Raw genomic sequence first — 17,072 nt, forward strand, 5'->3', positions numbered from 1 at the left:
TCTTTGGCTATGTATATTTTCACCAAAAAAAAAGGTTGAGAAGTTAGAGGGTTGATATGTTGTGGGGTTGTTAACCAATGTCATAAAACAACATATGTACTACTGTTTCATGAGAAAGTTATTTGTTCTGTAAGCCTTCACCTGAAGTACAATAAAAAAAAAAAACTCTAAAATTTAGTTCTTCAATTGCACTAGCCACTAGTACCCAATAGGCACAAATGGCTAATAGCTGTGGTACCTGACTGCACAGATATAGAATATTTCTATCATTGCACAAAGTTCCACTGGGTAGTACTGGGCTAGGCTCAGTGTCTTGACAAGAGTTTCTAAATTGTTTGATTTTCCTTAGAGCTTTTGGTTAATTAATTCATTCACTTACTTATTTTAGAAAACTAAGGGAAAACCTTGGCAAGATGAAAGTCTACTTTTAGTTTTTCAGTCGTATCCATCCATTTAAATATTTTTTCCCATTAAACTGAAAATGTATGTTGTTTCAAAGGAAAATAGAATGTACGTCTTTAAAACAAGTAGCAATTTAACATGTTTTACTCTGTACAATGTTTCAAAATTTGTAGAACTGTACAAAATGTATACAAATATATAAAACTATTATAGCTTGATAGTATTTAGTATGACTAGTAAAGTTCTAAAATATTTGCATGTTTAATTTCTAAACATAAATTCAGATATACTGTGGTTAAAAATTAGAAGTATGTTTTTAAATTCACTAAAATCAAGCAGAGATACAGGAAGAAAACACTAAAATGAATGGTTGTAATAGTGTAGCAATGATATCAATCAAAATATTGATATAAATTCTTTTCTTAAACACACTACTTACATCATTTGATTCAAATGAAAAATTCTCTTGTATTAAAGAAATACATGAATAAAGATATTTAAACTACTCTTTAAAATAAAATGGTCCAATTAAAAACTATTTAACTCTAAGACAATACATTAAATGCAATTCACATCAGAATTAACAGCAAACACTGAATTTCCAAATATGTAGCAAGAGTAGAATCTGAATTATTCTTAAGGAAATCATAAAAAACCCATCACTGATTAAAGTGATATGGTGGGTCAATAGGTGCCATTTTAAAAAGAATTAAAAAAACTGAAGATATCTTACAAAAAATTCTATAAGTTATCACCTAGTTCTTTATATGACAATGTAATCATTTAACACATCTATTTCTTAATTCTACATTAATTCTGATAACTATTCATTGAATTTGTTTTCAAATTTAGAACATATGACATACATCTTAAATGCTGTAATAAAAATTTTATTTCTTTAGTGGTACTGTAGAGAAAAACTTCTCCAGCAATACTGTACCTTTTCTCTTTTTATCAATTGTATTTTTAATTTATGAATCTTTAGGATTGTTAAATCAGGAAAGTTTGATTTCAAAATCAAAATAGTCACAAATGAGAATAAGTTAAGAGAGTGGAAAGTAACTCTGGAAAAGGAAAAAACCTAGAAACATGATGACAGGATGATAAGAATATCCTAATCTAAGAACCAAAGAAAGCTTTACACAATAAAAGAAGCCAGAAATAGAAAGGAAAACTTTAAAAACATCTCTCTACTCAAAAAACCAAATAAAAACATGTATCAGTTCAGGATGTTTACTAAATTAATCACCGGATAATAATTTCCTATTGTCTTGGAGTTACAACTTACCTCCTCTACCCCACAATAGATAAATACATCAAACATAGCTTTAAGATTACAAACTCCAAAATGCCCTTATGTCTATATACTGAGATTCACAGTTTCTGGATTTATTTTTCCACCACTTAAACTGTGGATCATTGCTATCATGTGAGAATGTTTGTTCAATTCCTCTTGTTGAAGCTTCACCAGAGACTCTTTCTCTTCCAAACGACTTGCTAATTGGGCCTTTTGAACTTCTAGGGAGGAAGCCTAAGGGATTAAGAAAATGAGAGGAACAAACAATTAACATGCTCTCTCTTCACAGAGATTTTAAGATGTCTTTATTTTTTGTTTGTAAGATAATCATGTCAAAAGACACAATATAAGTATGGATTATATTTTAGTCAACAATCATATGAGAAGTTTAAGTAATCATTAATACAAATTGGGAAGACACTTTCAACTTGCCTTCTTAAGTCAATGCTACCAGCTGAAATGATGCTGAAAATACTATATACTTCTACTGAGAATTACTATGAAAATAACCACATTAAAGCAGAACCAGGAAATCTGTGAATGTGGCATTAAATGTTATGTCTTTTGTTTCACTCATGCTTTGTAGTAGTTCAGACAGCCGTTTAATCCTGGTCTGTTCTCATCTTCCTGGTAGTAAATGGGTCAGAAAGTACTATTCACAGCTACTACTCAAGGTACACAACTATGATAATGGAGAAAGAGCCCTGGACTTGGATTCAGGATATTTAATCTATTTTGTCATTTATTGACTGTGTGACCTTGAGCAAGTAACTTAACCTGAGAATCAGTTTCTTCATTTCTAAGTTGAAAATATTTATATATTAATATTTGTTACAGTGAGGAAGATGTTTAAGACTCCTTTGCAAATTATGAAGTTCTAAACAAATCTGAGCTATTATTACTATCATCCCTACAAGCAAAGAAATGCAGGCTATGTACTTTATACAGCTACCTGTATGTGACACCAAGAACTGGGAGCCCTTTCTGTATTCTTTGCCCACCTGAAAGCAGCTAAGTGCTGGCACACAGTATGTATTTAATATATGCTGGATGATTTTAGGAAATACAGGTTTTCACATTGTGACAGAGCTTCCATAACAAATGACAGTCAAACCACTTTGAGATTCTAATATCTTCCAAACAAAATTACGAAAGAAACAGAACATTTGTTTATCCAAATTCACTCTTTTCACAGTGTAAGACTTCTTCACTTTACTGCAAAGGAGAACTTGAATAGAATCTTACCTTAATGCTCAACTCTTTTCTTATCTGTTCTGTTCTGCTCAATTCTTTTCTAAGGAGGTCAATGGTTTCTTCCTTATCTTTCCTTTCTTTTTGTAAAGTTTCAATCGTTTCTTCTTGTGCTACTGCTTTTTGTTGCAAGTCTTAAAAAGCAAACCAACAGAGGTCTTTTACTGATATTACTCTGAAAAGGTTTAGTAGCTATTATACGAAAAAAAGAAAGACGACTAGGAAGATCACAAAATATCTTGCTGAAAATATAAACTTTACAGTATGTACTGAATAGAAAACACCACAAAACCTACCTCCTATACTAGTATTAAACAGAAAATGCAAAATCCCCACGTCTTTTCCCTTTTCCTCTGCTCTACATATAACATACAGTAGAGTAGAGAAGGACAATTCCCAGAGGTTAAGGGTTAGCAAAGAAAGGGAGAGAGAAAACAATGAAAAATTACATAGGTAGGTGTCTATGCTCCAAGGCAAGTTAGTAAGAAGAAAACACGCTTTGGTGGATTAGTTTACACCTACTACCATTAAGAAGCTAGTGACTAAAAGTTACCTAGCACTGCCACCTGCTGCTATGTTTCTTAAAAAAATTTATTTTATAAAGGGCAATCATCTCCTATAACCCCCAAATTTTAATGTGACCACCCCAATTAAACAGCTTTGGTGAAATGTGGCAAAACAAGGGAAGCTGTTTAGGATATGGTTTATGGATTTAAAAAATGAGAGAACTGGAAAATAATGAAAAAGCAAATCAAAATCATTCATGCTTCTTTTTCAACATAAGATTTGCTAAGAAACAGATAATTTAACAAATAAGGAGCTACTTACTTGCTAGTTTACATTCTCTGTCTACTAGCAGGCTGTGTACTTCTTTTCTTTGCTCTTCCTTCTCTTTTAATTGGGCAATAGTTCTGAGGTTATAAAAAAAATGTAGGGGAAAAAAAAATCAATGAACCATTCCTCCCCAACAAGTAGTTTAAGGGAAAGTTTTATAGGAACAGTAATTACTCTTAAATTCTGCCAAATGTATTTTTCTAATAAACAATGTTCTGTATAGAAAGAGAATCACTGTTTTTGAAAAATCCAAAATAATTAGAATAAAGAACTAGAGATTTTTACTTTTCATTTTGTTGCTTGAGTGATTCATTCAACTTTTTCACTGTCTCTATTTGTTTATTCAGAGATTCACATGTGATCTGTAAATCTTTATTTTTCTTTTCTGCAGTTTCATTCCTGAAAAGACAAACACACACATTAGTATCTTGAGGGAGAAAAACACATGATGAAGAGAAACTCTATCAAGCACAGTGTTTACTATTTCTTCTAACTAAATTGTATACACTGCAGGACATAAATAAAATTAGATTAACTCTAAAAGACAGTAAAGATATGATTTTTGCTGAATGATGTAAAAATTACCGTGAAATGGGAATGTGTGGAGTATTAACCTCACTTTTACAGATATAGAGCTTTATTTTACAGATGATACTACAATATATAATTTGCTATAAAATAAGATATCGTTATATAAGATATCGTTAGCGTTAAGTCCAGAAATTAAAACAATATTTGTAAAAGAATAAGGCTTTAAAAAAAAATTAAGGATGTTATAATTAGCCTCTTGGGCATAATATGCATTTATATTAAAAATGTCAAATAAATGAATAAATATTTCTAGTAATTAAGAAGCGTAGGGTTCTAAATTTCTTTTGTCCCTTTAAAGCTCTACATCTTTACCTGCAAGATAACACAGAAGAAACTCTAAGGTAATACTTTGAAACTCAACTATCTTAAGCATAAAATATCCCTTATATTTCACTAAGTACAAAGATAAAAAACTGGTGGCACTGTCCAAATTTGGCCAGCAGAAGTGTTTATTTGTCCCACATACAGTTTCCAAAAATCTGAATGCCTTTAGATAGTCTCTACCATTACAAACGGCCTTTCCCCAACCAGGTTCATTCACTTGTTACCCACCTGGCTCTTCAAAGCTTGAATTTACTTTATAAGTAGGTTCTACTGTTGTTAGTTGCCACTGAGTTGATTCCAACTCATGGCAAACCATGTGTGTCAGAGGGTTGCTGCACAGGGTTTTCAAGGCTATGCGCTTTCCGAAGCAGATCACCAGCCTGTCTTCTGAGGCACCCGAGTGGGTTAGAACCACCAACATTTTGGCTAGTAGTTGAGCACTTAACCGTTTGTGCCACCCAGGGATTCCTAAATAGGTTCTAGAAATCACATTTATCTTAGACCACTGCCTATACCAACAGTGCGTTTTATCTGTGATGCCTCAAACAACTAGACTTTGGAAAAAATTGTTGTTAGGAAAAAAAAAAGAAGGAAAAATGTCCTGTTTAGAAATCACCTTTCATCACAAGTTTTCTAGATGCTATTCATTTCTCACCCTTCATTTTGAATTGATGGGCAACTAAGCCCATGGGCCTTGCAAAGCTAAATACATTCTACCTCCCTATATTAATAGCATGTAACAGCGGGACATTTTTTACAAATCTTAACCAATCTTAAAACAATGAACACGTTTCTCAGAGTGTTTTTATTTTATAAGCCAGTGCATTCAACAAATATTTACGGAGGTCCTAAGTGTCTATCAAGCCCTGTTTTAGACCCTAGGGATTTGTCAGCGAATAGAACAAAGCAAACTGTCCTGTAGAACTTATGTCCCAAATGACTATATGAATAAATAAAAGCAGTCAACTGGAAGGAAAGAGATCTGTATTTTGTTTCCACTGTTGATACTGCATTTGAAGAAGCAATAGTTAATTTCACTATGACTTAGTTTCTCACTCACTACTTAACCTTATGATGTGATCAGAATACATGAAATGATTAAGAAAACATTTTAGGGCCACAAAAAAACAAATGCTGTGGGTTCATTCTAGGTTCTAACCTTATACACAAACTTTTACTTTATTAATTTACCTCTGAAGAAGTTCCATGTAGGATTTTGTCAGTATTTCATGTTCTTCAGCCACAGACTCTAACTTCCTGTTATGTTGAAAGAGATGCTCAATATCGCTCTGGGCTCTTTCTGATTCGACCTGCTGTGACTTCAGCAACACACTGAGTTCTTCGTTTTTTCTCTCAACTTCTCTCAACATACTAGCAAGCGTCCGTGCCTTAAAATGAAACAAAAGAACACAGACTTTCCCACTATTATTTACACAATACGCTCTGTTCCTGCAATTTCGAAGATTTACCAAACAACTAATAGCATCTATTGGGCTATGTAAGGTTGTATTAGTCTAATATATTTATTACTTAACTATTTCTAATAAATCTGATACTGTTATAGTTTATTTAATAGATAATATCTATTAATAAATAGATAACATTCTAATAATAACATCCTCATTATAAGCAGATTAATAGAAAGGAATCAACAATTATAACAGTGGCTCTTGGCTTATAAATTTTACATATGGTACTCAGTTAAAAGGGTATAGTCCTTGAGTTTAGATGTCAAAACAAAGTTTGCAGACATTAGTTGTTCCATTTCAGGTAAGAATAAGATCTTAGCTATATCACAAATGCTTAAGCAAATGCTTAAAATTAAGCTAGCCTAATCAGGGAATACAACCTATATTTAATACCAAAGAATTTATGACATGAAACATACTGAAGCGGAAGAGCAACTAGAACAAGAAGTGAACTTTTCCCCCCTTTAGCCCTAAACACTACTTATTTTAACATTCTGGGTAAATACCTAAGCCGTTCTCTGCTTTTATGATATGGAATGTAATGCTGTAATACCTAATTATTTAGTGATACTTTCATGAAAACCCTTTCCAGTAACATTGACAAAATACTACACTCTTTAATAAAATGCAAGACATGTCTAACAGACACAGGATACAATACTGGTTTATAAGGAGATCGATTTTTATACCACTAATTTTCTTTCTTGGAATTTATGATAAATTCAACATACCAGTGAAGATAAATGCACCCACGTTAAAGTAAGAAAAAAGAATGAGGGTAATGTTCATTTAAAATTTTTAGAGTATCTTTATTCTGAAAGGATTGAAAAGGTATTTTACGTGTCACTGATTTTAATGCCTCTCAAAAGCCAAAAAAGCTTTATTACAGTTCATTACAAATGATACCAACTGTCTAGATTCCATTTGTATCTGTTGACGACAAACAAATCCATTGTCATCTAGTTTACTCCAACTGATGGCAACCTCATCTGTTAGAGCAGAACTGCTCCATACAGTTTTCTTGGCAGTAATTTTTTATGGAAGCAGATTGCTAGGCCTTTTCTCTGCAGTGCTGCTGGGTGGGTTTGAACTGCCAAGCTTTCGGTTAATAGTTGAGTACAAACTGTTTGCACTGCCGAGGGACCTACTGTACAATATACCTTTATTATCTTGGTTTTTATGGACTTAGCATAATGCCAAACTTAAGAGCACTCACCATGTATCAAGTACTACACTGGGCCTGGCTATACAGAAACCATCCCTGACATGATGGTGGATGGGAGGTGGAGAGGGGAGGGAGATAATATAATTTTCATATGGTATACGTGTGATATGGAGATAAGTACAGTGCTGATAGAGGAAGGATCACCAAATACATGTGGGAAGAGAAAGGCCAGAGAAGCCTTCTGGGAAATGGAGGTATTTAAAATGAAATCTGAAGGAATATGAGTTAGGCAAAGAAAAGAGGAAAAAAGGTGCTCCAGACATATGGAACAGCAACTGCAAAAGCAGGTGAACACAAGAGTATGGCAGGATCTAGAACTGCAAAGTAGTCTAATATAGCTGACTGCAGAGAGTGAGTGGAACTGCAAGGAGATGGTGCTTGAGAAGTAGTTAGGATCCTTGTATGTCAAACTAAGGAATTTCAATTACATTCTGACAGCAATGGTGAGCACTATGAAGGACACTCAGTACAGGAACGACAGGATCAGTTTACTGCCGCAAGAAGATCAGTGTGTGTGTGTCTGAGGGAAGGATAACCATAAACGAGACCACTTTGGCAGTAGTGTAGAAGGTGGCTGAGAAGAGGGCTCCAGGCGGAAAGTAGGAAGATCAATTAGGAGACTGCTGATTCATGTGAAAAATGAAAAGGTTTGACCTACAGAGAATAGTGGTAGTAATGGAGACAAGGCAGAAATGAGTAATGTTTAGGAGGTAGAAGCAACTAGACATGGTGAATGACTAAATTGTGGGAGGTAAATTGTGTGGTTTCCAGGTTTCTCATCAGACAACTCTAAGAGCAGCAGGGGAAACACAAAAGAAAGAATAAAATTTTAAAAAGAGGCAAGGTGAGGAGTTCAGTGTTCATTATGCTAAGCTGGTATATATTTACATGGAGCTACACAGCAGGCTTTTAGTGCTCAGGAAAAGATCTGGGCTAGACAAAAATTGGAAGCATCAACATGCTGGTAACGGTTGAAACCATGAAGCTTGTAAGAAGGGGAAAAAGGGCATAGAACAGAATCCCAAGCAATCCTAACATTGAAAAGTTGAGTGGAGGAAGAGAAGCTAACTCATAAAGTATGTGAAAGAACATCCACAGGGTAGAAAAAAGATCAGAGGATAATGACATAACCAAAATCAAAGGGGAGTTTCAAGATGAATGGAACAGCCGTATCAAATGCTGAGGAGAATTTGTTAATTAGAGTAACAAATATATAATTAATATTTTGTACATGTTTTAGGAGCCCCGGTAGTGCAGTGGTTAAAGTGCTCAGCTGCTAATCAAAAGGTCAGAGGTTTGAACCCACCTGCTACTCCACGGGAGAAAGATGTGGCAGTAAGTATTACAGCCTTGGAAACCCTGTGAGGTAGTTCGACTCTGTCCTACAGGGTCACTATGAGTTGGAATCGACTCGACAGCAATGGGTTTGGTTTTTTATTTCATTATTTATTTTTCTACTAGTCAGGCATGTTTTAATGTTGTACGCACCTCAGTCTCTGCTTGAGTTCTTTGACAGCGATACTGAGCAATAAGTCTATCGGCCTGTGCAAGGGCTAGAGCTTTTGCTTCCAAGAGATCTTGTAGCCTGCTTTCTTTGGACTATAAGAAAATATACCACTGATCATCATGATTTATGGAAAAACATTTATTAAAGTTTAATTGTTACACATAGTTAAATCAGTTAGTACTCACGGCTAAAGTGGACAATTTCATCTCATATATATCCATTATGTCAGAAATCCTCACATCATTAATCTGATCCTTTACCTAGGTTTTAATATAATAGAGTTCAAAAGTCAGAACATTTCAACACTGGACAAATAAATGCCTACTATGAAACTAAATAATTAAACATTAATGAATAACAAAATTTAAAAAAAATCAATTAATGCCATTTCAGGTGGGTCACAAGCAGTCACTAAGCTGGACAGTGTAGAACAATTTCAAGGTAAGATTTGGTATGCTCATGGGAATTTTAAAAATATTTCTTAAGCTGTAGGGTGTGGGGGAAATTAGGAAAAGAATGGTAGATGTGTTAAAATGTTGGAATTTTATGACTGAGTCTTCTTCCTTTCTTCCCAAACTTTCCAGAATATCATCACTTTTATATTCTAAAATAAACCTAAGAAGGTAAGATTTCAATGATGGAATTTGCATCTAAAGTTGCTTAAATAAATGTTATAACCAGTGCTGTCATTTGGCTGGTATGTACCAGCATAATCCTATTTATAATTGTCATTTATCACTCACCACCATTCCAGACTGAAGTTTCTCTATTAATTCCTCAATGTTCAATCCAGGAACATTATCTTTCAAAAGTGGAGGAGTTAAACACTTTACTGATGCTGGGAAACTGTGATTTAATGATTGCAAATGCATTCTTCTGGGCACATGTTCTGTTTCCTGTTGTCTATAGGCATTGTTTGCTGCTATACTTTCTCCAAGTCTGAATGGCAGGATCAAAAAGGAGAAAGAAATAATTAGATAAAAATAAAGCAAAACAAAGAGTTAGTGCAGAATTCAGGAATCTTTTAGAATAGGTCTTTTTTAAGAATACCAAAACCAAAAAACTCGTTGCCAGTGAGTTGATACTTACTCACAACAACCATATAGGACAGAGTAGGACTGCCCCAAAGGTTTCCAAGGAGCGGCTGGTGGATTCGAACTGCTGACTTTTTGGTTAGCAGCTGAGCTCTTAACCACTATGCCACCAGGGCTCCCCCCACCCCTTTCTTTTAGAAGTCTTCAAATATTCTTAAAGTAATCTTCTTGGAGACTATGATGAAGAAAGGTTTTAGGAAATATCTTAAATTTGCAGGAAGACTCACCCCATTTTCTACCTACAACCATTTTTAATAACTCCACCTCTTAGAGGCACTGACGAACTAGTTTGTGAGTGTGGAGTATTTCTAAAAATGAAGTACAAAGTTACTGGTCAGAGCACCTGTCTTACCATGAGCAATATCACCTGGCCTTTACCTATATCCTTCACTCTGCCCTTGCTCATGCAGCATGCTCTAACCAATCTGACCTGTATTTTGCCCTTTAAAACTCCATCTTGTGCCTGCCTCAGGGTCTTTGTATGTGCTGTTCCTTTATCTGGAACACTCTTCTCACCAGATCTGTATGGGCTGCTTCCTTCTCAGTTCAAATTCACCTCCTCAGAGAGGCCTTCACTAACCCCCTACACAATACAAATACTAACCCCTCCCCAAATACAGACATGAACAACATGAAACTGTTTAGCTTGTTTGTCTCTCAACTAGAATGTATACCTCATGACATAAGGCATCTAGTCTTATTTCCTGCAATATCCAAAATGCCTAGAAGAGGGCCTGACACATAGCTGGGCCACATACGTTTGCTAAATGTTTCAATAATAATAATAATAATAAAAACCCTACCTAGCCATCCATCTATCTAATTCAGCATATAAACTCAACTTTTTAAACTAAGATAATGTCAAATAAGGGCATTAAATAAAATGGTTTAAGCATAAATAGACACGTGAGATAGTGCTCAAGAGAAAATTATTTACAAGAGACGTAAGACGGGGAAGACCAAAGTACAGTGAAAACGGCCGAGGATGAGACTCTCATTTTCAGCGAAGCTGAAGCTTGCCACTCTGAAGCTTCTGGGTTTTGCTTCATGTATCAGATTATCACACTTGAAGCAAGCAAACCACTAAAAATGGAGCAGCTTCACAGACCACTTCTATCTTGTAAAATAAAGAGAAGCTCCCTGTTTGTCTATTATTTAAAAATAACTATCATAAAATAAAAGGAAGTTTGAATATGTGGCCAAACATTCCATAATTCTTCAACTCTTAATTTATGACCACCTATATAATTCTGAAAAATGGTTTCCTAGGTCAGTTAGTAGCATACTGCAGAAGCTAACAACCTTTTTCTTAAAAGACCAGATAATAAGCATTTTAGGCTCGAGGGCCCATATAGTCTCTGTTGCAACTCATCAACTCTGCCACTGTAGTGTGGAAGCAGCCAGAGACCATACAGAAAATATGAAAAGAAATGCACGTCTGTGTTTCGATAAAACTTTATTGACAAAAACAGGTGCCCTATCTGCTGGCTATAGTTGGCCGACCCTGGCATATAGCATGCCTTACTTACTCTTACCAAATGCTTCGGTAGATTATTCAAACCAGTTTTGCAGACTCATTTATATAAACCACTTAATTTTTAAAAATTCATTAAAATAGATTCCCTATTAGATATTTTGCCAAACTTTAGTTTACAGAGAGCCCTGAACATCTGAAATTTTTCAAACATAATATCAAATATTCTTTTATTATTTGAAATTACTGAGCACAGTGACAGTTCTGCCCCACCAGTATCGATTTCATTTTGAGATAAAAACACCCATTTTTCTTTAGGGAAACTCTCCCTTACCCCATCCCAACTTTCAGACCATGTAGTTCTCCTAGCTGACCTCTCTCCTTGGCATGTGGCCCAGGTTCTGGTCAGTGAGAGTGATGTTTTCTTTTCACTTAAATAACTGGGGACAAGTTCTTTCCATGGAGGATGTAAAATGGTAGGATGTACACTAGAGCATCCAGAAAAACAGGTGGTGAGAGACTGAGAGGGACAGTGCCTCGGTAATACAGTGAAACACTTGGCCCAGCCATTCCCTGAGTGAGAATACACCTGGGCTTTCCAGTTATAGGAGTCAAAAACTTGTCTTTTTTTTTTTCTAAATCATTTGAAAGATTACTGACTATTACAGTGAAGTGTTCAACTCACTTATTTACTGATCTATCTACACTGGGGACTGCTAAAGAAACATAGCAGGGTATTCTAGAACCACAAGAGATACACTGCAAATGATTCCAACTCACACTAAAGCAGGAAAATCTGGGAGTGGTGCAGCTTCCAATAATATTCCCAATCCAGACTGTACTTGTTCTCTATTATCTGATGTTAAAGCAAAAGCCAAAGGAGTAACCAAACGTGAATCCTAAACAAATCAGAAAACAGAAGATAAGAAGGTATTCTGCAAAGAGAAAGAGTAAGCAATGCCAGGCCTTTAACAGTATGGTGAGCAAAGAGTGCTAAATCATGAAACAATTCTAGGCGAGCAACAATGTGTTATTATCTGATGTTTGAATGTATTATTGTTATGGCTGTGTACACTGATATGCAATCATTGTGAATACCAGCTTAAAAAAATTCTAGCAAAGGTTTTGAATCCTTTTCATTGTTCCTTTGAAAATTATCTTAAATATTTTGATAAATTTAAAATCTCATCCACAACTGACTGATTTTTGAATTATTTTTCTAGCTATCATTTAAAAGAAGAAAAAGTTAGAAATGGCTTAATAATTTCCAGATTAATTAAAGCCATAAAATAAAAGCAAAATCCAAATTATCTCAAACTAAACTTACTGACTGAAACAATCATACTTGAAGTGTAAGTCCTTCAAGTCAGTAAATACTTTACATTAGCACTGTAAGCCCCAAATCATCTATTATGAAAAGCATCTCCTAAGAACTGATATAAAATCAGTTTAACCCAATTTTTAAAAAACATACATCATCAAGTTGTTAGCAAAGAAAATATTAAAATACAAGTCCTTTATAATTACCAACATTTTTAAATGTTGAGTGCCATGTAGGCACTCAAGTCTAACCCAATTCCACAGAACTGTGCTAAGATCTGGCATTTATTTTCATAACCTTCCACAGTAACCCTTCATAACTCCTCCCAGAGAATAGAATTATTACTCCACTTCATAGCCAGGGAAACAGCAGCTCAGTGAGGTGAGACAACCTGCTCAAGGACGCACTGGCTAACAAGTGGTGCAGTCACATCTGAACCTAGCATCTTAAGCATTATACTCTCAAAACATGCAAGCAAGTGTAAGGTTTTAGTTTTGGCTTCTACCCTGACTATAGATACACTAGAGCCATCTCTGTTAGTTTCCAAAATGTAAATTAATTCACACATGCTTGCTAGACACCTGTCACAAGCTAGGTGCTGTGAACATCAAGGTGGACATCTAGAGCTCTTAGTGAGCTACCACTATCACTGAAATTGGTTAGCTATTCTCTGCACATCCCCTCTAACCTTATTATCACTCACAATCAAGCCTTTTTCTTTCAGAAGTCTGTCTGTTCCCTTACAACCATGACCAAACATAAAACCCCAAAATACATGCACCCCCTCAAAATGACAACAGAAACAGAAGAACCTTGCAGTAGGACACAGAAAGGAAAAAGGCTGAAGAAGCAGCACTTAACATTCTGAGCATTTGATCCAGGAGCACTTACGTTCAGTTTCTGTCAAATTATGTAAAATAACTGTGTAGTGAGGATACTGTAAGTACTTAAGACACTTAACAACTTTAAACTTTCTTCTGATGGCCAATTCTAAGAAAAACATTTTCAAAAGATTGATAATATTAAAACAGCAAGTTATACTTTAGGAAGCCTTTACATGTATGAATACACTAAGAGTCTAAACTCACCTGGAGGATTTTGTAGAAGCTTACTTCCATACCAGGAATCAACTGTTTAAGTTTGTTCATCAAATCAAGAGTTTTCAAAATTACATCAGCAGCAAGTTTGCTTTAAAAATAAGTTGTAGTTAAATTAGATAACTCAGAAATTGCTTAGAGCCTATTTCCCTTCATAATTCTAAAGAAAACAAAAAGCCAACACTTATTTGTTTTCAAAACTCAAGAAGGTAAAGTATTATTTCTGTTGAGAAGTAAAAATATCAAAGATCAACATGCTTGTAATCCAAGACCCAAAGACAACACATTGACCTTAATAATCCAAGTGTAGACAGTGCTCTGTGTTTGACTTCCTACTTCAAAACTAGTAGTATCAGTAATATGATCTATTACATTCTTAGCTTTTTTACTGGAATATCGACACCAGAGGGCAACCTTACGCATACAGATTTGCTGAACACTGAATATGTGCTGTAAGAATTATACTAGGCGGTGTTCTCAACTTTGTACCTGAAAAGGAGTATAAAAAAAGTAAACAGATCATCTTGTTCTTGAACACAATCATTGACAACTATGACATTTATAGAATTTTGAACAAATCACAGTGTCTAACATTTAGCAGTCTTTCAATAAGATTTGTTAAATGGACTTAATACATGAGGGGTTAAGGACATAAAACAACATCTCATTACTATCAGTGAAAATCCACCTTTAATCATTAAGGAAGAAGAGTTGTCTCTGTCAATAGGAAACCTTCAGCAGTGAATTATTTCCCTGTAGTAAAAATTACCTGTTTTTTTCACTTAAAAATGTAAAATTAAATGAATAAAAATCTCAAAAAGGAGTTCCAGAAAAGAAATGTTCAGGAATATAGACAACTCTTAGACAATCACAATTAATTAAAACAAAATAAACCTAAACAATAAACAATAAATCATAGGCGTTAATACCTTTCTTCAGAGGTACACAATCTATGAATTAAAAAAAAAATTCATTATAAAAATATTTTTGTTAGTTTTCTGCTATACCTTGAGTTGATATAACATATCCAAGCGTGATTCTGCACAAGCGATGAAAATCACTGCCATAAAACCCCACCCTTTTGATTTTTAGGAAGTCTGCCCTTACCATTTTGCCATTTGGATTTCATATACTTACCACAATTCAGAATCTGCTACCTTTGTTCCAAACCCCAGGTCAATCTTGCCATATGTGAATTGTTGTTCTATCAGAGTGGTGCATTTAATAGTAGTCACAACTTTTGCAAGATGCATTTTGAGAGTATCATCTCCACACAGAGGTAGATTTTGTTAAGGAACATAAACAAAAAATTCTCAAAATACCTTATATTTATACGGCACTTTATAGCATTTGGAGTTCCTGTATGGTGCAAACTAAGGTTAAGGCACTTGGCTGCTAATCAAAAGGCTGGCAGTTCAAGTCCACCCAGAGGTCCCTCAGGAGAAAGCCCTGGTGATTTACTTCCAAAAAATCAGTCACTGAAAACATAAGAAGCACAGTTCTACTCTGACGCACACAGAGCTGCCATGATGCAGAATCAACTCAACGGCAAATGGTTGGTTTTATAGTATTCATGATGATTTCATACAGATTATCTCATCATTGCAATCCTGTGTAATTACTGTTACATTAGCTCAGTGACAGATTAGGAAACTCAAGCTCAGGATATGTGACTGGTAAATGACACAAGTGGACTAGCACCAAACATTTCTAACTCAAAGACAAAGCAAGATTGGTCTTTTTCACTGCATGTTAATTTTTTGTTGATCATAATGGTTCAATAAATTAAAGGAAGTTACTTTTTCATATTTGGTATATAATAATTTGAATATCTATCATTAAGAAGGGATCAAGTTATGGTACCATTCAATGGGAGACTGCTTGAGTATATTAATTACAAATAGCAAGGTCAAGCAGAGTAATCATGAATCCCTACAGCAGTGATTTTCAACTTTGGCTGCATGTTAGAATCAACCGGGTAGTTTAAACACACACCCACCCACTAGGGTTTCACGTCACTCCAATTAAATTAGATTCTCTGGAAGTAAGGACCTGGTATAAATATTTAAAACATGTTCCCCAGGTGATGCTCAGCCAGGGTTGAGATCCACTGCTACAAAAGAATAGGAAAATTAAGAAGCAGTGGCTCAGAGGGAAGAATAAACAGGTGGAGTTTGCTCTAGGACAGGACAAAGCTGAGCAAATTCTTGTCTGGATACAAGGAAATCTAGGTAAATTTAAGAGATACACAGGCTCATTGCTCACAAAAAAAAGGTTATGAAATATTAAAAGAATTCAGGCTTGACTTCCTAGCAACTTATAATCAGTTGATCTAAAAAACTAAAATTAACACAAAGACCCAAGAAAATCATTGTATACAACTTAATCAGCAACACTAATTGTACCCAAGGTTTCCTTTTTCTGAAAAGAGTTAATCTGTCTTGATATATTTGTCTTTTTTATAATCAAGTGTGATGTCATATTTATTAAAACATTTAGGGAGGTTGATTTTCATTTCAAAAACACAAACAAAAAACTGGGCTAAAATAATAACTTTATCACTATTTCCTTATTTTCTGATACACTCCACCAAAGAATGGCACCATGAATCATCCAGAGACAGCAATTAGCATCAAAAGCAGAAGACGGATTAACAAGGAGGGATAGAACAATCATTTTAAGGCATATCTTCTAATCCCAACTTGTGGTAAAAACGTACAAGTTTAAAAACTGTGTCTTAAAGTGCATTTTAGCATAACAGTTTTACACAGAAAAACAAGGAGAAAGTCTAGAAAACCTTTTTAGAGATTTCATTGAGAATAGAGATAAAAACAGTAAACGCAATCAATACTAGGGAAAAATGAGTGGCTATTTATATAGTTTCCATGTTTATGACAGAAAAGGATATTTAACAAAACTTCAATGGCCTTGACCATTCTTTCACATTTTTTTCTTAATAAGGGCTCATCAAGATTTTGTTCTGTAAACTGAAGTTGATCAAGGATTGTAGTCAGCAGAAGGGTCACAAAACGATCAGCTGAGGAAGAGCTGGCAGTATCTATGACATCCTGGAGAATTAAAGTTGTAAAATAGAATGCAGAAACTGTCCTCACTGAGCTGCAACGTTCTCTTTAAATTTCTTAAGAATTACTTTAATATTTCATATCTCCTATCAAGAAATTTAAT

General features: G+C 34.7%; 1 protein-coding gene across 6 annotated transcripts in view; it reads right to left on the reverse strand.

Moving 5' to 3' along the window:
* Positions 1–61: 61 nt before the first annotated feature.
* Positions 62–17,072, reverse strand: part of CIP2A (cellular inhibitor of PP2A) — a 37,308-nt gene continuing 20,297 nt past the window's right edge. For 3 of the 6 annotated variants that reach the window (XM_023732907.1, XM_023732906.1, XM_023732908.1), the window contains 12 exons: positions 16,795–16,954; positions 15,024–15,165; positions 13,878–13,977; positions 12,249–12,367; positions 9,644–9,839; positions 9,086–9,160; positions 8,882–8,992; positions 5,891–6,087; positions 4,070–4,183; positions 3,779–3,861; positions 2,945–3,084; positions 62–1,933 (listed from right to left, as the gene is read on the reverse strand). In XM_023732907.1, the coding sequence (XP_023588675.1) occupies positions 1,763–1,933; positions 2,945–3,084; positions 3,779–3,861; positions 4,070–4,183; positions 5,891–6,087; positions 8,882–8,992; positions 9,086–9,160; positions 9,644–9,839; positions 12,249–12,367; positions 13,878–13,977; positions 15,024–15,165; positions 16,795–16,954 (1,608 nt within the window). In that variant the 3' untranslated portion in view covers positions 62–1,762. The remainder of the gene's footprint in view (positions 1,934–2,944; positions 3,085–3,778; positions 3,862–4,069; positions 4,184–5,890; positions 6,088–8,881; positions 8,993–9,085; positions 9,161–9,643; positions 9,840–12,248; positions 12,368–13,877; positions 13,978–15,023; positions 15,166–16,794; positions 16,955–17,072) is intronic. The other 3 variants (XM_023732905.1, XM_004378159.2, XR_002824396.1) reach the window with 3 other exon arrangements.

The sequence above is a fragment of the Trichechus manatus genome, unplaced genomic scaffold, assembly GCF_000243295.1.
Source record: "Trichechus manatus latirostris isolate Lorelei unplaced genomic scaffold, TriManLat1.0 scaffold00055, whole genome shotgun sequence".
Classification (NCBI taxonomy): Eukaryota; Metazoa; Chordata; class Mammalia; order Sirenia; family Trichechidae; genus Trichechus; species Trichechus manatus.